At 49.7% G+C, this 21,789-nt stretch overlaps 1 protein-coding gene across 1 annotated transcript; it reads right to left on the reverse strand.

Annotated features, from left to right (window-relative positions):
• Positions 1-10,315: 10,315 nt before the first annotated feature.
• On the reverse strand, positions 10,316-21,421 carry RND3 (Rho family GTPase 3; the record flags this gene model as incomplete). Its single annotated transcript, XM_082284943.1, has 5 exons — positions 21,173-21,421; positions 20,981-21,068; positions 14,248-14,357; positions 12,693-12,827; positions 10,316-10,567 (listed from the first exon to the last, which is right to left on the reverse strand). The coding sequence occupies exons 1-5, from the start codon at positions 21,320-21,322 to the stop codon at positions 10,316-10,318; spliced, it is 735 nt and encodes a 244-aa protein (XP_082141069.1). The 5' UTR covers positions 21,323-21,421.
• Positions 21,422-21,789: the final 368 nt, after the last annotated feature.

The following is a 21,789-nucleotide window of genomic DNA, read 5'->3' on the forward strand; positions in this document are numbered from 1 at the left end:
TGCCGCCGCATCGCTCCGTCCCAGCGCTGCCCCCCATTCCCGGCGGGATTCCCGGCTGCCCGGCGGGGCAGGATGAGGCTCTGCCGTCCCTTTGTGAAACCGCTCACCCCGTGCTCCGTGTTCGGGTTAAAGCCGGGCCTTGCTTTTCCTTTTTGCTCCCGCAGCAGAAACGTCCAAGCGGGAAAGAGCTGCTGGGAAATCCCGGGCGATGGATTGGGGAGCAGCCGTGGCCCTGAATCAGCTTCTGTCTTTTTGCTGGAATCAGGGGCTGAGGAAAAGCCCCATCTCAGCAGCTCCTCAAAACAGATTCCAGAGGGAGCGGGGGAACTGGCTCTGATTTATCTCAGTGCTCACCCAGCCCATCCCAAATCCCAAACCGCTGCTCCGGCTCTCCCACCTCTCCTAGCAGGGACCTGCCCAACCTGCCCTTCATTTATTTATCCCACAGGCATTCCTGGCTTCCCTGGGATGCTACAAATCCATGGGGAAAACACCCAGAGATGCAAATATATAATAAAGAAATCACAAGGACCTCTGCAAAAGGGTTGGAAATGTAAATCCCAACTTTTCCTGGAGCTGCCAAGGTGCCACAAGGAGCTTGGGAAAGGCCCAGGCCACGCTGGGAGAGGGGAAGGAGCTCCTTTTGCAGAGGCTGTTAAAATTCCCAGCACACGTGCAGGGTAGACTAGAGGGCTGAATTTATTCCAAAGGCTCCCTCATTCCTTGTATCCATTGGGAGCTGGCCCGGGAGACACTTTCAAGGTAACAACAGGCAGAGAATTCGGGATAGAGGCGAATATTGTCATCTGCTTTTCCTTAGGGATGCCACTTCAGACAACCCTGCTCCCACCTCATCCCTGAGCACACCCTGGTGCAGGATCCCTCAGTGCTCCAGTGAAAAATGCAGCTGGAAAAGGTTTTTTCCAACAAATGGCACCAAAATCCCTTCAGGATCACAGACTGGTTGGGTTGGGAAGGACCTTAAATCTAATTGCACCCCATGCCCTGGGCAGGGACACCTGGGAGAGGCCTGGAAGGAGATGCCTCTGGAAAGGTGGGAGGCAGCAGTTCTCCTGGGCAAGGCAAAATCTGGGAGAAAAAATTCCCTCTAAGAGCTGCTAATGGAAATTCAGAGCCTCTGCTCAGAGGAAAAAAGGTCCAGAAAAAAATCAACTCCTGAGTTCCTAATGCTGATCTTTTGGAGAGCTTTGTTCCTTCTTTTTTTCCTTCTTTTTTGCTCTGTCTCGCTGGAAACCCAGGAATTTCTGTGGTCTGATTCCCTCCAGAACCTTGTGTCCAGAGCCAGCTCCTGCCCCTTCCCCTCAGGAATTCAGCTGGAGGCTCCATGGCTGCTCCCCAGCCTGGGGCATCACAATGAACTGGAGAGGAGGCTTAAATCCATGAAAAGCTTCCCAAGCATCCCACAGCTCTTCCCATCCGTGCCCAAGCAGCCAGGGATCCCTTTCATCTCCTCACTTCCGAGATTTTAGGGGAATGAACCGATTCCCTGCCTTTGGAAATCCCTGCTCAAGTGCTCTGGAGCTGCTGGGGCCTGGTGGGATAATCAGGAGAGGGATGGGCACTGCTCCCTGCTCCAGGGTGGTCCCCAGCATTCCATGGATTTCCCATCCCAGGAACTGGAAAAAAAATCAGAGAGCTCTGGGGAAACATGTGGACAGAGCTGAGTTATATCCCAGTGAAATCCTCGTGGATTTGCCGTGCTGGGAGCCTTCAGCTGGGAAATAAGGTGTTAAACTGGGAATTCCTGGGATTTCTGTGCTGCTCCTTTGCAGGGTAGGGGGAATTTCTTGTCCTTGCTCTCCTCAGGGGTGTAAATTCCAGGATTGTCACTTTTTTGGGATGCTGCAGCACCTTCCTAGGATGGATATATTGCATATGGAATGTATCACATACAGAGAGAATATCCCTTTAAAAAATAAATATATAAATGATTTCCTCAGGCATTCCTTTGCTCCAGACCCTTCCCGAGGTCTGTTGTCCTTCTCTGGATGTGCTCCAGCACCCAAACCAGCTGGGAATTCTCCTGCTGGGCATCTAGGAGCAGGAGAAGGATGGATCCCACAGAGTTTGTGCTGTGAGAGATAAAAGCAGAGTTATCATTAATCTCCTGCAGATATAAACGGCACAAATGATCCCTGCAAAGTTATCCTGAGATTTTCCCTCTTCCATTAAATTGAAAAAAAAAAAAAAAAAAAAGGAATTACTTTTAATATCCCTGAGTGCTGGAAATGTGAACATCTTGGAAATGCCTTGGAAAGGCTGGAAAGGATCCAGTCCCGGAGCACAAAAATCTCACGCTCAAACCTCCAGCGAGGGTTTCAAAAAGTGATGTCTCAGAGCTGTAGTCATGGTGAGAAACCAAAATATATTGGGAAAAAAACTAGGAAAAGAGGGGAAAAGGGGATTAAGGGCAGCCTGGATGGGAATGGTCGGAGGCTGCCATGGAAATCTGGCAGTGGGGAGAAGGCAGAGGCGCAGAGGAGGATCAGAATATGACACATGAGTGACCTGAGCAGCAAAAAGAGGATGGAATTCATGGGGTGGGAATGTGCTGAGTGTGGGGATGGGCCAGGGAGACCGGGCAGGACACACGTGGGATCCACGGGAAGCAGTAGGAAAGAGCAGCTGGGGGGTAGAGCAGGGACAATTCCCAGAGAATTCCATAGGAAAGTGGAGTGGGCTTTGTTAGGAGCAGGAAAAATACTCGGAGTGGTCAAATTTGAGGTGTTTTGTCAGGATGTCAGTAAAAGGGAAGGGAAGGGAAGGGAAGGGAAGGGAAGGGAAGGGAAGGGAAGGGAAGGGAAGGGAAGGGAAGGGAAGGGAAGGGAAGGGAAGGGAAGGGAAGGGAAGAGGGAGGGAAGGGAAGAGGGAGGGAAGGGAAGAGGGAGGGAAGGGAAGGGAAGAGGGAGGGAAGGGAAGGGAAGGGAAGGGAAGGGAAGGGAAGGGAAGGGAAGGGAAGGGAAGGGAAGGGAAGGGAAGGGAAGGGAAGGGAAGGGAAGGGAAGGGAAGGGAAGGGAAGGGAAGGGAAGGGAAGGGAAGGGAAGGGAAGAGGGAGGGAAGGGAAGAGGGAGGGAAGGGAAGAGGGAGGGAAGGGAAGGGAAGAGGGAGGGAGGGAGGGAGGGAGGGAGGGAGGGAGGGAGGAAGGAAGGAAGGAAGGAAGGAAGGAAGGAAGGAAGGAAGGAAGGAAGGAAGGAAGGAAGGAAGGAAGGAAGGAAGGAAGGAAGGAAGGAAGGAAGGAAGGAAGGAAGGAAAACAAACAAGCAAGCAAACAAACAATGAATTTGAAGTCTGGGTTGGAAGGGACCTTAAAATTGATCCAGTTCCATGGACAGGGACACCTCCCACCATCCCAGGCTGCTCCAAGGACAGACTTTGCTCTGGTTGAAAACTCTGGGAGCTGGAGGGATTTTGAGGATGGACCAGAAGAAGCATCCCGAGGGTGCCTGGCTGAGCATCACCCCCGGCCTGGCAGGGAGCAGATTCCTGCTGGCTCCTGGGGGTGCCCGGTGCCAGCCCTGCCTGTGAGGAGAAGTTTGGCCCCGCAAGGAGCCGCTGGTGTTTTCCCGGCTGGGCCATGTGAGGAATGGAGGAGCGCAGGGAGAACGCGCTTTCAGCACTCAAATTAGAAAAGGAAAAGGAAAAAAAAAAAAAAAAAAAAAAAGGGAAAAAAAAGCGCCCCCAACCCAAGCTATTACCACGGGCACTGTAGCATGAAACGCAAACCCTTCCTCCCGAGCCGCACAAAGCCTCGGCAGAGTAATTAATGCGCTGAAAGGGCCGGGGCTTGCAGATGGAGATGCGGGGAATAAAGGCGCTCCCCGGGCCGGGCTGTCACGCATCGCCTGCCGCATCTGTTATGGAAATCAGGGCTAGCGGGGCCTTTTGTTCGGCCTAAAGCCCTCCCAACGGGGGCTTGGCCGGAGTAGGTTTTCTTGTTATTAAACACGATTTCGGGCTAGTTGAGAGCAGATGCTCCGGCAGCATTTGGAACGAATAACCGAGCTTGGAGCGTGCGGCGTCGCTGAGAAGTCTGGGCTCGCCTACGAGAGCGATTCCAGCTCGGAGCTAATGCGCTGCCCCGGCTCCCTGCTTTGCACATGAATGCTGCTGACACCAGCTGAGCCTTCTGGGCTCCCCTGGCAGCGCCCCCAAAGCCCCCTCCCAGCCCTTTCAGCGCCAGCGAGCCCAGGGACACACAGATCGCACCCTCCAAACGCATCCCTGCCCTCCTCACCACCCTCCCCCCCCCCCCCCCAGGCACCAAAACTGCCACCAAACCCCAGCCGCAGCATCCCAAAATCTCCAAAATTCCCTCTGGTGTCCTCTCCGGTGGGTGTTTGCCCAAGCCGTGCCCGGGTCAGGCAGGGAAGGAGCGGAGCAGCCGGCACGGGGATGTTGGGGTCACAGTGGGAGCGCACGAGGAAGGGACAAAGGGAGCGAGGCGACAAAAGCCATCGGTGGTTTGGGATGGAATTGCCTCTGGCAGCTCCGGAGAAAGGGATTCTGGAGATGGGATGTGCCCCAGCTCGAGGTGGGAATGCACAGGGAAGGGGCAGAGCGGCGGTGTCAGCCCAAGTTCAGCTGCAGAAGCTCAGCCCGGTGTGGTCGCACGGGGGGATGATCCCAGATTTATCAGGGAAGGGCAAAACTACGGAAATGAAGGTGGAGAAAGGGCCTTTTGGAGCCACGGGATGCTTTGGAATCTTAAAGCCCATCCAGTTCCACTTTCTGCCGTGGGCAGGGACACCTCCCACTATCCCAGGCTGCTCCAAGCCCTGTCCAACCTGGCCTTGGACACTTCCAGGGATGCAGGGGCAGCCACAGCTGCTCTGGGCAGGAAAAGGCAGAGCCATCCATCCATCCATCCATCCATCCATCCATCCATCCAGCTCCTGCTGTGGACCATGGAAAATGAGAAGGACAGAGAGCACCAAACTCCTCCTGAGAAGGACAGAGGGCACTAAAACACATCCGGAGAAGGACAGAGAGCACCAAACACCTCCTGAGCAGGACAGAGAGCACCAAACTCCTCCTGAGCAGGACAGAGAGCACCAAACTCCTCCTGAGCAGCCAAGCCCCAGGCAAGCCGTGGCAGCCGGGAGCGGGGCACAGGGCAGGGCGAAGGGCAGTGCCCCATGCCCTCGTCACGGGCGCTCCGCTCCCACCCGGCAGCAGCACAGGGAGGCGATTTCCCGACACGCCAGACAAGGAATGAGTCACGTCTGCTTTAAGGCGCGTCCTGAGAGTCCGATCTGCAGCTCTTCCAGCCAGGATAAGGTTAATGGCTCCGCTCGGAGTAACCCGAAACTCGGCACAGCCACCTCCAACTCCCTTGGACTTGGGAGGTCCCGGTTTTGGGGGCAGAAAATGCCCTGCAGCCCCACAGCCTGCTTTTGTTCGCCGGGAAATCGTGCAGCTCGATGCCATCAGCGCATTCCCGAGGAGGGGGGGACACGTTCCCAGATCCGGATCAGGCCATGGAGGCACAGAGCGGAGGTTGTAGCGAAAAGGGGCTGAGGTTCCCACGCAGCTCCATCCCCTTTTCCTTCCCCAGTCCCTCCGCGGTTGCTGTCACCTTGTCCCCAGCCCCGAGGTCACCCAGGGACGGTCACAGTTCCCTGAGCAGCAGCCGAAGGTGCCCCAGGGGTGTCACAGCTCGGGGACACTGCTGATTTTTCAGGGCAGAGCACTTGGATCAGCATCCTCTGCCCCCCCAGGACCACCAGCACCACTTGCTGCCCTGGATTCCAGCCCTGGAACTCCAGCCCTCGTGTTTGTTTGTCCCTCTGCTCCTTCAGTTTGGGTCTTTGCTCAAGTCGAGGTGCCCCGTGCTGAGGGTGAAGCTTTTCTTTGGGTTTTTCCCCTAAAAAAAGCCAGGTGACCCTGCCTGAGGCCACATCCCCAGGCCCACAGGGCAGAACTTGACCCCCCCACTCACTAATATTCAATATTATTCCAATATTAAGGTATTTAAACAGTCATAATCAATATAATATTACTATAATTAAAATGATATTCATATTTAATAATATTCAAGATTACCACCATTATTTCATTGCAAATACACTGAAATCCCCTTTATTCCCCTCACAGGGGGCTACTGCTACTTCCCCACCCCCATTATTTTGTATTTTGCTATAAAATGAGTTAAACGGCCATTTTCACACCAAAGTGGCACCAGAGCTGGTTCCAAGGGGGCTGTTTCCCAGGAAAAGAAGCCCAGGAATGTGGTTAAACCCAGATATCTCTGCTTGCTGTGGGGTTCAGGTCTGGCTGATGGGGGCTTTGCTCATCCCGCCCTCATTCCCACGGGATCCCGGTGCTCCAGAGCAGGACAGGTGACCACGGCAGAGCAGGGAGCATCCTGGAATGATTCACCCCTTTCCCACAGGTCAAAACCAGGGAATTCCTTGCCAACCTCCACAGCCAAATTGCAAGGGAAGGAGATTTAGGAGCAGAATTCCCAGAGTTTGTGCCACAGTTCCAGGGAAGAGCTGGAGCTGGCAGGAGTTGGTGCTGCTGAGAGGTGGGTGGAAGGCTAAAAACCCATTTCCCCACTTGGAATTCCTCCTTCACAGATCCTTTGGAAAACTCGGTGAGATCTTTTCTCACCTCCTCAGCTTCCTTCTCATCCTCCAAGCTCATTCAGGGGAGGATAAAAAAGCCCCACTTGGCACAACATTCCTCCTTTATCCCTGCAGGGCTCTCGTGCCAGATCCTGAGGATCAGGATCCGAGGTCGTTTTGGACACTTGAGGACCTGCTGGGAAGATGAAGGAGCTGAAGGAGCTGCAGGAAAATATATATTAAAAAAAAAAAAAAATTCAGTTTGAGCTTTTAAATTGGCAGCAGCCACTGCTGCAGCTTCAGCCTCTCCAGGGCTTTTTCAGGAAGGCTGGCACAAGAGTGGGATGAGATGGAGAATCCCTGGAAAAAAAGGTTATTAATCTTTTGTTTTAGGAAAGGAGTTCAGTTGGAAGAAACCAAATGAGCTGAGAATTAATATTTACTTGATTTTCAGCAAATAATCCCTCCCTTAGGAGAGGCTACGTGAGGATGAGGCAAAGAAATGCCAGCACTTGACCCCAAATCCACCAAAATCCACTACTGAGTCCCAAAATAACCACAGAGCTTTAAGCCACCACCAGTCTGGGTGGAACAACCCCGAAATATCCATCAAACAGCCCAACTCTGGACCATTAAGTCTGGTTTTATCTCCTTTCTGGAGATGGTTTAAGAGTCCTTTAACAGCACCTTCCTAATCCATCCCATTTGAGCTGCGACCACGCCACTCTTGGGAGTGACCCAGGAGCACCAGGAAACATCAGAAGGGTCAAAAATTCCTACAGAATTTGGGGGATCTCAAAAGCAAAACTGGAGGCAGCAGGAAGGAACGTTCCTATTCCTCAGTCTCAGCAGGAGCCTGGGAACAGCAGCTCAGAGGGAGCAGAGGATCCACAAAGCCCAGGAGGAGGTTTGCAGCTCGTGCAGGATTTCCTGCCCTGCCACGCTGGGCTGAAATCCCAGGAAAAGCAGCAGGAGCCTGGGGTGGGACCACAGGGGCTGGGATGAAGCTGGGGATGAAGACAAAAGCACCACGAGGAGGAAGGAAGAGTGGCCCAGCTGCTCCTCCAGCGTTTGCAGCTCTGATAAAGGTGCCAAAAACCCTCCAAGAGGAACCACGAACTGGGAACTATCCTTTATGGAAAGGGATTCCAAGGAGCAATGAGTGGATCTGTTCCTGCTGACTCTGGACCAGTGACCCACGAGCTCTGCTTAAACCCAGCAGCCAAGAGCTCCTCAGCCTGGCACAGGTGGAGACACCAAAGCTCAAACCAAAGGTGGCAATGACAGGGAGGGTTTGGGCAGGAGGGTAACTAATTAATTAACCCCTCACTCATCAATTACAGCACCTGCAGAGCTGCTGGGTTGTCAGGAGCAGCAAAGAACCATCAGGGCAGTGCCAAGGAACAACTGCTGGGAATTCTGAGATGGAGAGTGGCACAGGGAGACAATTCCAAGCTTTCCTGCCTGGACTGACAGCGGGAGAAGCCCTTGGGAGGGGAGGATGAGCTGCAGCTTCTGTGTCCCACAGGAGCCTCACACCGGGCAGGACAACTCGGAATTCCAAGGAACTCCCAGCACTGACAGCAACGGGAACATCCCTCGGCTGGGAATGAGTTTTGCTGCATTTCTGGCAAAGAACAACCTGAAAGCTGAATTTGAAAATGTGAAAATTCAGTTTGAGAGGCAAAGCAAAGCAACCCCCACTTGTTTGCTTTGCTCCTCTGCCTCTGGCATTTTTGGGAAACAACTCGGAGAAGAAACCCACAGCAAAGTGGGAAATTTAATGCCCAAAAGGGGCTGTTGCAAGAGAAAGATTCCTGTTTAAATCCCAGCCATTCCTGGCCTGGAGCTCAGCACAGTGAAGCCCCAAAACCACACAATTATTAATGATTTCCACCACAAGAAAATTCCTTTTTTTGTTGTTTTTTTAATTCAAAGGAAAAAAAAAAAAAGGTATTTTAATAAATACTGCAGAAACATTAACCAAACATACAAAGTGACTTCAACAATAAAAAAAAAAAGTAATGAATGTCCTGCTTTATAACAGTTATAACTTATTTTTTCCACAATATTTAAATACAGAAAGAAGCACTTACCAGCTATTTTGTAATACTGCCCTAAGAGCACTGTTGCATCAATTAAAAGCTTATTATGGTCAAAAATGTCTTTTTTTTTTTTTTTTTTTTTTTTGGTGGGAAATAACCAGAATGGGAATGGGATTTTTTTTTTTTTGTCTTCTTTACTCAGATGAAACAAAGTGCTGGCAACACACAGAACCGAGTTTGAATTCTGAGCTCACCTTTACCTTTGCACGAGTGAACAGAGCTTTTAATACTTCAAAAACGAAGCATCACCCTTGGCAATGAAATGCTTGTCCTCCACAAGCAGCAACCAGCCCGGTCAGAGCTTTGGCTCCTTCCTCTGGGAGAAGTTGGGTGGGTCAGGAAGAGTTGCAAACCATTGGAAAAGCTGATTTAATTCAGTGTAACAACAGCAAAAAGGGATTGGATTGAACCAGTTCACCCCATTTCAGGGCTGGGGGTTGGATACTTTTGTGTTAATCCTAAAACTAAGGGCAGCATCCAGTTCCCACAGGGGACCCCTTAAGGCCTCACAGTTCCTCAGACCCCATTTCCTCCCCAAAATGAGGAGCATCACAGAAGGCTCTGTTGGCTCATTTGCAGGTTTTTGAGGGGTGTTTTCTTTTTTTTTTTTTTGTTTTGCAGTGAACCACATCCCAGAACAGCACTTGTCTGCAGCTTTCTCCGGGATCCACGGGCTCTCCAGCTCCTGGGAGAAGCCCAGGGGGTTTTGGGGCTTCCCCAGGTGGGCAGTAAGGCTTAAAGAATGATCAGGGCTGGAAAACTACGGATCATTTGCCATCACAGCTCTCAGCACCTTCCACTTGAACCTACAGCAACGTGGCCACACAGAACAGCAGGACTGGGCACCATTTCCACTCCACAGCACAACCACAAAGAGGAACAGCCGAGTCAGAGCCCTGCTGGGCTGGTTTGCCCCCACTCCCCCCCCCCTCCCCCCACCAAAATTTGATCCATCTCGTTTCCACGGAAATTCTGGGAATCCTCAAACAGCTGTCTTCATTCCCAACATGCTCCAACATGGATCAGGAAGGCAAAACTCCAGACTTCTCCCCAGTTTTCCACTAGGTGACACACAGGCCTCGGTATCCTCTCCATTTTCACAATCAGCTACTTAAAAAAAAAAAAAAAAAGGGATCATATCCTTTGGAAAACCAACTCTAAGGTCACGGGGATAGTTCCTTAATGAGAAGGGCGTATTAATAACGTCTTCATTAAAAAAAAAAAAAATCCCATTAAAGTATTATTTGAATGAAATCAAAGTGGTGGCATCCAGGAGCAGGGCGTTACTAAAAGAAACAAGCGCTGTCCATGACATCTCTCCTTTGCAGGGTTCTTTTCCCAATCACTCTCTCTCTCTTCTCTCAGCACATTCAAACGTTTTCCCTTTTATTATCATTTTTTTGGCATTGTTTTCAACAGAAATTCCTGATGCCGCCTCTCTCAGAGCCTCCTCTTCCTGCTGCTCAGTCCTTAAGTACAGTCTCACACAACAGGAGAAGCCTCCGTGAAAGCACTGGCAAAGCCCTCATTAAACACCCCGTGGCTGTGACTTCATTGAGCTCCAACCCCTCCTGGATCTTCTTCCTCCTCCTCCTCCTCCTCCTCCAGGCAATCCCAGCTCCTTCACATCACCGTGCAACTCTTTGCTTTGTCCTTTCTCAAGTCCGTGGCCACTGTGGACAGTTCTGGCCTGCCAGGCATGTGTGAAATTCGCTTTGTGGCCCTCTGAGATTTGTTTCGTTTCACATTTTTGTTTGTTTTGTTCACACACGCCAGGGTGGCGACGTGAAAAATGTCTCTGACACTGTTTTCTGACTGTAAGGCTGAGCATTCGATGTATGTGGCTGCTCCAATCTGTTTGGCCATATTTGCACCCTGAGGGGAAAAAAAGAACATGTGATCAATACCAAGTTGTGCAGAGAGCCTGAGCAAGCCTCACAATTCCAGCTCAGCGCTGTTTCCCTGGAAAACCCAAAGCTCCCACAGCTGATTTGGGAAAATAAACAGAGCTTTCCTTCCAGGAGGAGTTAAACGAGTGTCCAAGCCTTATCTCCTGTGCTGATAAGCACAAACTGGGAGAGAAGAACAGCTCAGTGACTGCCAACAACTGGGAAAAGCCAGGGGAGGCTGAGTGGAGCCTGTTCAGCAGTTTCACCATAACCTGAATCCAGGAATTTCCTGGAAAATCTGGCAGCTTCCAGACCAAAGCTTGAAATCTCCAAAGACAAAATGTATTCTGTGCTCTTAAAGAATATCCAGCTGCTCCTGACCTGGAGCAGAGTCCCTGTTACAGCTCCAGGAAGAGGGCAAAGTTCTTAGGGAAATGTGCTCTGGGATAGTTCTATCAACTTCCTGATAGGGAACAGGGGGAAAAAAAACCAAGAAAGGACATGAGGAGTTGTAGGAGTCCATCTTTTTTGACTTTAAGAAGTCAAAGCAGGGATATTTGCTCCAGCAGCACAAGGCAAACAAGCCAACATGTGACAGATGACAACAGCCCAGTACCCCAAGGTGGATTTTGCTACCAGAACACAATACAGCGTTATGTGCAAAAGTGGGAGCTGTTCCAAGGGAATTTTCTTTCTGAGGGATGAATCTTTACTAAGTTACGAAATCCAACCACATCCTTGATGTGCTGCTCCTCACATATCCCTGAGCTGCTGCTGCCTGCTCCAGTGCCAGGCTGATGGCACCAATCCCTGGGGATGCAGCCTCCTGTTTGCCCTGCAGTGATGCAGCCACCTTATCAGTGGGGAGAGGCTGATAAGGGAGCAGGTGCTTGTAGGATGAGCCCTCCCCACAGTTAAACATCTCAGCTCGCACTGAGCTGAGCCTCAGCAATGTTTGCTCAGGTGTAGCTCCCTGGGAGGCTGGAGCAGGGTGTCACCAGCACGTCCTCGTCCTCCCAGCGCTTCCTGAGGGAGCAGCTCAGAGGAATGGGAAAGCTCTGATTCCACGGAGGCTCAGCCAGGCAAGGGGATTTTTAGAAGAAGCTGTGTGTCCCTTGTGTTCAGCTGACTCCTGCTCCTCGGGGGTACAGGCTGAGCTGTGAATCCAGGGGAAAAAAATCCACCTGCCAGCAGATTTTTGATCCCTCTCATGGAACGACTCAGGGATTTTACTGAAGTACTGCCATTTTCCAATGTAAACATGCTGCATCCTTAGCAACCCCACATCAGGAGCTGCTGGTTTGGAAAACATGAGGGATAAAACATCCCAAACTGGCTGCTAGCACAGGCTAAAGACACTGAGGTGACTCGTGGAGGTGCCACTGTCCCTCCCACAGGGTGTAGCTGCCACCAGCACCGTGATTCAGCAGCCATGAATGATCACACACATGTGAGTAATAAAGGGAAGTTCACCTCAGAGCCCAGTTTCCCTGTTCCCTACATCCTGCTCTCTCTCCCATGACCTGATTCCTTTCCCTTTCACCTCAGCTCCTCTCATGCCTGGCTCTGAATTTCTCACTCCCCCAAGAGCAAAGAACTCAAGAATGAAGATGCCTTCTGGCTTTGCTGCACCTCCAGAGGGAGGGACAAGGTGCTCTTTAAGGAGCTGGGGACAGATTAGATTCCAATATAATGTCATGATTCTAAAGTCAAGCCAACATTATTCAAATATGAAGTCTGCAGACAGCAATTTTACCAATTTGTCAGTGAATAAACAGGATGTGTCACCTTTCAGCCACATCTTTGGTGCATGCAGGCATAGAAAAGCAGGAAGTTCTTTTACAACTCACCTAAAAAAGCAATTTGCAAGCAAAAAGGCAACAATTTTTGAGGTTTAAAGGGATGATTTTATGATTTCTTGTGGGGCTGCAGGATTTCCTTTAGCCCTAAATAGCTTCTAAATCCATCTCCACCCACACCAGAGGTGCAAATCTGCCTTTCAGGCTGCACTCGTGGCATCACGAGGGAGAAGTTGGCCACAATGAGGGCTCCAGTGACAGAAAAGAGGTTGATCTTCCCCCCTGAAGAACAAAAAAGGGGGTGGCCCCTACCTGGTCGTAGGACACGGGGGTCTGCCTGTGGTTGGAGAGCTCCACCAGCGTGCTGACGTCGGTGCGCAGGTCCGACTTGCACCCCACCAGAAGCATCTTGGTGTTGGGGCAGAACTCCTGGATTTCACCTTTCCACTGGAAAAATCAGAAGTTGTTGAAGGTTTAAACCCAAAGAAGCAATGGGTGCAAGCAGAGGTTTGAGAAGTCCTGACATTCCCTGCTGGAGTATTTTTATGTAATGGTTGTGTTTGCCTTCAAGGTAATTTTTGAAGGCACCGGCTCCAGCAGAATCTGGCCAAGGATGAAATCTTCCTATCTCACACACTCATGAATTCCACAGGCTTACTAATCAGGAGGGAATGAGATTGTTTACCCACATGAGCAAAGGTTTGCAGAGCTGCTGTTTCTCACACCCAGCCCCAGCCAGGTGCAGAATTGGTGTCCCCACCTTCAGCAGCTCCTCAAGACACGGCTGCAGAGGCAGCTCCTGTACAAGCACAACGTCAGCAGGGCTCCATGGGGGTTTACTGCTGCATTCTCACACCTAAAACTACACAAACCTGCCCAAAGTGAACCAGCAACGAGCCCTTCAGACAGAACTTGGGAGAAATTCATTGCCTTTCACTCTTTCCACAAGGCTACGTTGAGAACCCAAAGCCAAAAACTTCACAGCATAAACCAAACAGATGATATTCCCTAAAATTTAGGGCTACCATTTGGGTTTAAAATCATATTAAGAAAAAACTCTTGCAGAATTAAGCAACCAGCATTAGCAGGGGCACAAAAAACACAGTTCTGGACTCTTTTTGGCACAGAGAGAACAGTTCTGAAGTGGTTTTTGTAGGCTGTTCAGAGCATTGTAAGCCACTTTACCCCAGTGAGACAAGAATCACTGGCCCCAGCCTCAGAAAAAAAAGGAACTTCAGCTCATTAAGCCCCAAGACCCACTGTGAAGTCGACTCATGCTCAGCAGCCAAGGAGAGGACCAGGACCACCTTGCAAACACAGAGCTTGATTATGAAAACTCCATGTTTGAGCTCATGGGAAGTCTGACACATGCTCGGATCAATGATCTCATTAGAGGTTTGGGGCAGGGCTGCATTTCTGCGCCACTGCTGGTGGCTTCCAGAGGCATTTGTCACTGGCTCCTTGTAATGTCAGCCTCACAAATTATGTAAGGCCATGGCAGAAGTCCAAACACTCAGCAGACAATTTTTAACCACCCCTACAACGCAGCAAAGTTTCCCAATCCTGCTACAGGAACACGTGACAGACAATTTCTTACAGCACCTCACACCACCCTCAACAATTCCTCGCTGTCTCAGGGCTGAGGATTGAGGATTTTCTCCAGCCCCAAGTGTCCATTAGTGAGTTCTTGTTTCCAGTTAACATCCAGCCCTTTCAAACAAATGACCTCAAATTAAAGCACCCTCCTGTCATCGCTCCATTAAAAGAAACAAAGTGGAAGTTTCCAGTGTAGGAACAGCACCACTGCAGGGATTTAAAGATGAGCTTCTCCAGCAGCTCCGTGCTCAGGGGCTGCTCAAATACTTGCCTTTTTTAGGACACTATCCAGGGTTTCTGGCCGACTGATGTCAAAGCAGATCAGGACAGCATCGGAGTCCGGGTAGGAGAGCGGGCGGACGTTGTCGTAATAAGGGGACCCTGCAGGGAACACAAACAACATCTTCATTAATTGCTCTTTTCCTCTTCCTGCAGTCATCCAGGCTTATTCAGAAAGCTCAGAGAGGCTTTCAGTGATGCCCCCCACAGTGATCTGTCACCCACCAAAAGCTCGGGATGCTCCCAAGGAGAGGGAAACGGGGTCAGCCCAAGTTGAAGGCCCAGCATTAACCTGCAGGGGAACAAATCCTTGAACTCCAAAAAGCTCTTCCAAAGCAGATTTGAAATTCCTCAGCTTTGATTTGTCTACCAGCCAATTTAAAACAAATAGCTCCAAGTGCAAAAAGCATCTTCAGTTGTCACTTTGGCAATTTTTAGAAGAAACTCTTGCTTCAAATTAAAGAACTTGTTGCAGGAAACAGATTTCCAGCAGGGAAAAATCCCAATCCCGCAGGCGAGCACACAACTTATCTGTCACAAAAAGCCTCATTACTCTGTAAACCCATAAAGCTTGCAATAAATGTTTATGTTTAGCCCATAAACCAGATTTTTATCAACAAGATCAAAGCTACTTTAGTAATCTGGGGGAACAGATGTAGGTATTGCTCTTTGTGCTTGTCTTACTTACAGGGCTGTGAAGGGATATTCTGTTTTCCTTAACAACAATCATGATGTGAAGAGCTAAAATACATCCAAAGTTAAAAATTGTATTTTAATCATCTGGTGAATCTGGCAACAGGTTTTGGGGGAAAAAAAAGGAAAAAAGAAAGGGAAAAAAAAGGAAAAAAAAAACCTTTGTTTTTTCTAAGAAGTTGCAGTCACTCAACCACCATTTGGTTTGGCCTTAACAGTGCTGAGCTTCACTTCCTGAGGATTTCTGATTTAGAAGGACATTTAAACAAGGTCAGTGGCCCAACAGGGCAAGGGTTTGGGCAACTTAACATTCATTTTGTTAGCCATCATACATCCTTATTCCTGTATTTTCCTCATGAGCCTAAAACACAGCAGACCCTAAAATGCAGCACGGACCACCCACCACAAGAACGCAGCTAACCCCAGGAGTCTGGGGGGTTATCAGCTCATTATCCCACCAATTTCCCAGCTCTCCAGAATGAACTGGCTGTAAGGCCTCCGATTATTAACTGGATTAGAGGAATTCCTCAAGTTTTTCCCCTGACAGACAGCTCAGGCTGTTGCAGAACCCCGAGCGGGGAATGGTGTGAACGGCTCGCAGATGACTTCACTTGGCCAGCTTCTCCCGTACGGGAAGGAGGCAAGAATCCCAGGAATGTTGTTTTTGAAATGAGGAATAACACATGGGGAGTGAAGCATTACCAAACTAGGTAGCAGAAGGTAATTTGGTGAACGAGAAGGATTTAATTCGAATGCTCATCTCTGTAAACGATGTCAATCTGACTGAGAGGCAGCTGTCAGAAAAGGCTCTTCACACCCCACTTCAGCTGAATTCAGCACAAACGACACGTCGGGAACAAATCTAAGCGAGGTGACCCGGAGTTAACTACTCACTGCAGCTATCAATAAGCGTTTTCCACTGCTAATTACTCCCCTCTATTTCCAGCACTGCTATTACAGCCCTGTCCTGCAGCCCCAGGGCCAGGTTATTCATCCTGGAGCCCCAGGGCTGAGTTATTCACCCTGGACAGAGGAACTGCAGCACCAGGTGCCACCAAGAGCCACCTGGGTGACATTAAAGCACTGCCTGGCTGCCACATCTCGCTGAGCTCCAGCAAGTAAGGGCAGGATTGAGGATTCTTAATGGTTGCTGGCTAGAAAGGAGTCTCGGCAAAGCCTCACCCAGAAACTCATTCCTCAGACAAATACCTATGGGCTCACTCAGCAGGCTCCAGGGATTCAGCATCCCATATATGTCCAGGAGATGTATTTATGTATACACAGAGTCACCACCTCCAGCCCTGAGACTCCTTCCCACCCTGGCAGCTGGAGCTGCTTTGCTTGAAGGCTTTTTCTTCCCACCCCCCCCCCCCCCCCGCCGAATTTCTCCTATTTAAGATGCTGAGGTGGAATAAAAGCACTTTCAGCAAGCTTGGGAGGAATATTCCCCACCTTTTCTCCAGGCTGGTGTGTGGCAGAACAAACAGAGCTCATTTCAAACTCCTCGAGCTGCAGGATCCACAAAGGAAATTTCCTGCTCTCATTCAGCAGCCAGTAACCAAACCTTTATTCCTGTGCAAATAAAAAGGGGCTGCAGCCCTCGCTGTGCAGGCCTATTCAAGCTGGCATTTTCATCCCTTTGCCCAGAGAAACCCTCAGAAGGCAGGAATGTCAGGAATGAGGCTCACTCAAGTCTGAACAGACAACTCCAGCACAGCCCAGCGAGGCTGCTCCCTCTTTTTCATGTTCCTTTGCAGATCTGAAGCCGTGCCAACCCTCGAAAACAGAAGGAGAATGTGGAATTGGAGCCGTGGTATTTGTGGGAAAAAAAAAAACAACAAAACCTATTTGTGTTTGGGATCTGTTCCTGCAAAATAAAACATTTTTGGCAAGGACAACATGGGTGGTTTTTCAGTTTTATCAAGGAGTTGCTGATAAGGCTGAAGTTCATTTTCCATTGTGCTGGACATTCATTCCAGCTGCAATCCTCCTTTTTTAAAATTTGTTTGGCAGCTTCAGTAATTTCAGCCAAAAAATACTTTCAACATTAAGAACGATCTGCTTTTGAAACCTTATGTTTCATGCAGAGAACAACAGAAAGTCAGCTTTTAGACTGAAATAAAACCCCTCCCCAGCAATATGCTTGGGTTTGGTCTATGGGGGATGCCAAGCTTAGGCTTAAATATTGCTGTCTTAATGAAGACCAGAGTTACATCACTAGAAGTCGAAGAATGTTGAATTTTTTGGTGGTTTAGCACTACTTGAAGGTGCTGGATTGGGGAGAGGTGTTTGGCTGGAAGATGCAAAGGCACCAGAGGGTTCAGCTCCACATCCCCAGGCAAGGAGAGCTCAGTAACAGGCAAGATTTTCCTATTTCCACACCAGCAAGCAGCCACCAGGAATTAGGCTTTGGAGCCTTTTGGAGTCCAGTCAACTGAAAGAACAACAGATGAACAGCAGCATTCTCACTCCCAAACCCTTGGGCCCACTAATTATCAGCTGCACAGAAAACACATCAAACAGTGGCTGCTCCAAGGAGCTGATTCAGTGCTGATGGTTTTCCTCCTTCCAAAAAACAAAAACCAGGCATGGCTGAGGTGGATTTTCAGTGCAGGTCATCTCCAAGCACACAGATATCACAATATTCAGTTTTTTCTGTGATCACACTTCACAGGGAAAACTCTGGAAGGGCACTTGGCATTCCCAGTTATCAATTCTAATTAATTCCCTTGTAAAAACAGTAAGAAAACCCTGCTAAGATGGGCAATTCAAAGAAGAAAATCACAGAATTCAACACAGCCAAGCTGCAAGAGAACTGGGAGGCAAAGACAGCAATTGGGCTTTCCCTTTGCAGTCCCTACTGCCAGGGAATTTGGGGAATCAGCAACTTTAATTCCTCTAGGTTTCAGCTCTCTCCTGAAAGGTTTCAGCACGAAACTTCCCAACTCATTTCTGTGTCTGTATGGACACTGAGTACATTGCATACAGTCAAAATCACAGCAAAACTAACTCGACTCACAGCTCCAAGGCCCTTCTGGATTTAATTACTTGCTAATCCCCAGCAGTTGTAAGTATTTCTGGCCCTGTTGAGAATTATTTTATTGCAGTAGCCATGGTTCAAACAATAAAAAAACCTCCTAAAATACATTTTAGGGAGACACAGGTATGTACACCTAATTAAAGGTATTTCTAAGCCACAGCTACTGTTGTCCTAGCAAGAAATATAAATATCAAAAGGAGCCAAAAAACTTGATAAATGCAGATTAGATGGTCGATAAAGGCAACTAATATAGGGTTTTTTTCTTCACAGTGGCCCTGAAAGCACAAAACGAAGCTTTAACCTGGAGAAACTTTTAATATTCCACCTCACACAACAAGCACAGAGCTCCCAAACAACTCAAGACTGCCACATGTTACCGCAGAGCACAGTAATTTATGGTGTATTGAGATTGCAACCAGACATTCCTGCTTTGAAAGAGGGCTGGTAGTCCCAAACCCCATTGAAATTCAACTTGGCAAGTGCTTCCCTTAATGCTGTGGCTAATTTAAATCCTTCTAATGACTTGCAGAACTAGACAGCACCAGCAAACATTGGAATAATGAATCTTCCCGTTCCATTCCACTCTTACTTGTCCCATATTCCTGTGGGCACATCCAAGATGCAACAACAACTCCCCAGTGAATTTACAGCCAGCTTTAAAATGTTTTTATCAGTTGCACGACACCTAAGAGTCCTCCAGGAAAAAAGCATTATTGTTATATAAAGAATTATAAACCAGAACTGTGGCAGCAGGGCCTGTTCTCACCCTAACACAACAATTTTAACCAATGCCCGCAGCTTTTCTGATTTTCCCAGGGAGCAAAAAAGAGTTGGAAGTGGCAGTAATTCCTTCCAAAGGGTTCACTGCAAAACCCAATTATCAATTTTAATTCAAGGGACTAATTGGCAAGGCTGTTTAATGCTCCCAGTTAAAAAAGAGTTCAAGGTGAATATAAAGTACTGATCGAGTCATCTCAGAAGTATCTGCAGCATACTGCAATAAAGTCAATTAAACAGCATCTTTTCCCCCCTCCCCAGGGATATTCCAGCACCACAAATTGCAGCCATCACCTCCCCCGTGCTGCAATGATCTTCCATCAGTACCTGGCAGTTAATCAGGCAGATCTTTAATTTAATTAGATCTATCCCTGCTTTGAAAATGCCATTCAGACATCTCTTCTAACTCAGCAGAGGACCAGGACAAAGACCTGTAAAAATTAAATTACCAAGACTTTCAGATAAGGCTAAAACACTCTCTTATCTTCTGCTGTCTCTTATCTGCTGATGTGATTTTGCTCTGGGTTAATGGGCTTGGGTAGTGCTGGCTTTTTGCAGTGGGTGAGAAGGCATGTTCATGGAGACAGAATTCCTCATCCACAGAGTCCCACAGGCAGAGGATCCACTCGGGAACACTTTGTAACACCAAGCACTGGATCTTTCAAATATTTCCTCTTCACTTCGGGATGTCAGACAAATCACCCACTTGATCTCAAGCTTCTGACTCAACCACATTTTCTCTGAGTTCCAGGACAGAGGACAAAGGCTGGCAGGTGTTTTTTCCTCCACTGCTTTTGTCTTTTGAAGTGCTAGGGAATATTTCAATCCATGGGTGTCTCCAGCCTTTGACATACAGATTCCAAACCTTCCCACGTCCAACCTGCGAGTGTGCTGTACTTTAATAAAGATAACATTTTCCAAAATAACTATTAATTTTTAATAAGCCCTTGCTCCATAGTTCCAGCCAGCTTAGTAATCAGCATGAAAGCTCCAACCAGACATACTCCAGAAATCTGCAAGTCTCACTTGGCATAAGATGAAGAAAAAAAATTCAGCTCAGAGCAAAGCTGATACTGGTTGTGGGCAGAGGCTGCCTTTTCCCAGTAATCGTGTTGCAAGAATTTGGAATAATTTCCTCAACAGCAAGAGGGAAGCCAACCCGCCGCCTAAACTCCTCTTTTAAACATGGATTAACATTTTCATTCCTGGTAAAAGAGCTGCTGTCACATTGAGGAGAAACTGCCGGCTCCAAATTCAGCATTACCGAGCCATCTACACAGGCTGCCTGAGGAAGAGAGGGATCGTGTGCTCTGCCAAGTTCCTCCAGGTTTTTTTTCCGATCAGCTCTGCAGATGATGTTGATCCACACCTCTGGTAATGGTTCCCGGTGTCATTCCCCCCTGGACATCCTCAGTTCTCCACAGGCAGAGCCACACTGGCGCCCCATGCTCCTCTCCAGCACTGGGGCAGCAATTTTGGGGTGCTCCCACACCCCCCTGGCTGTAAGTGCAGCCCAATTATCCAAATTATCAACGACAGGCGGATCTAGAGGAGCTCCTGTCTCAACATGTGAGCTCAGCCAGCCAAGCACCAAACCCCTCAACCTTTGAGGCATCTGAGCCGGTTTCTGGCACGGGCACTGAAGGCAAAACTGGAAAAATGAGGAGACCCTTCAGCCCTGACGGGAGAAAGGACGGTTCCCTCTTTATCCCAGAGAATCAGAGATGAATGCTAAAGGCTTTGCCTAAAAGCCTTTCCCTGGCCTTAAAGACTGTAAAACACTGGGAAGAAAAGTACTGTATTTTGTAAAAAACCAAGCAGGCATTAATGAGGCTACCAGGAGCTCCAAAGAGAGCTGAAATAATTCCCCATTAGCACATAAACACCTTTTCCCTCTCCTACAAAGCAAAGCGGGGTTTGCAGGCAGCAGAGGAGCCGAGGTACCCCCGGAGCTCCTCAGAAAGCTCCTTCCAGCCAGGCAGGTGAGAACACATTCCCCTGCAATGCTGACAAATCGCTTCCCGGAGCCTTGCCCACACCCTCAGCCAAGTAGAACCTTCAAGGATAGCTGAGATTTTTGTCCGAAAGCCGCCAGAAGCAGCCGCATGCGGAACTCGGCAGCCCCGCCAGGACCGCGGCGAGCTCGGGGCTGCGGAACCGCCGCTCCTCCCGATCCCCCCCCCCGAATTCCCGGGATGCGAACGGGAGCGCTCACCCGAGGTGTCCCAGAGGCTGAGCTCGATGCGCTGCGTGTCGATCTCGAAGCTGGCCGTGTAGTTCTCGAACACGGTGGGGACGTAGCTCTGCCGGGAGACAGCGCACGGTCAGCCCGCGCCCATCGCCGCCGCCCGGCCCCGAGCCGACCCCGCTGCCGACCCCAGCCCATCCCCGGTGCCGTCCCTCTCACCTCGGGGAAGCAGTCCTTGGCAAAGACGTGGAGCAGCGCGGTCTTGCCGCACTGGCTGTCCCCCACCACCACGATCTTGCACTTCACGTTCTGGTTGGGATCCATCACCGCCTTGCTCGATAACTTCTGGCTCGCTCTTCTTTCCTTCATTGATCTCCCCTTAGTCCCTCCGGCCGGCCACAACAGAAGAGAAAAGGAAAAAAAAAAAAAAAAAAGAAAAGAAAAAAAAAACAACCAAAAACCAAACCACACCCGGTTTCCTCGCGAAAAGGCAAAAATAATTTGAAAAACACAATAAAACCCCTGCGGTGGAGGAGGCAGAGCCGCGGAGGCGCCGCCGCCCGCCCGCCCGCCGGTCCCGCGCTCACTGCTTTGTCCCCCCGCCGCCCGCCCCTATTTATAGCCTTGCGTCCGCCAATCACCGCCCGCCGCCGCGCGGGCCACGCCCCCTCGCCGCGCGCGGCCGGGGCAGTGCGCCCCCTAGGGGAGCCGCGGGGCGCCGGGAGCGCGGGGGGGGGCGGTGAGGGGGGGCCCGGCGCCCTCAGAGCGATGGGGGCGATAAAGGAGAGGGTTGTGGTGTTATTGATCAGATTTATCTGTAAGTGTCAGCGCTGTGG

The sequence above is a fragment of the Coloeus monedula genome (assembly GCF_965178545.1).
Source record: "Coloeus monedula genome assembly, chromosome: 7".
Classification (NCBI taxonomy): domain Eukaryota; kingdom Metazoa; phylum Chordata; class Aves; order Passeriformes; family Corvidae; genus Coloeus; species Coloeus monedula.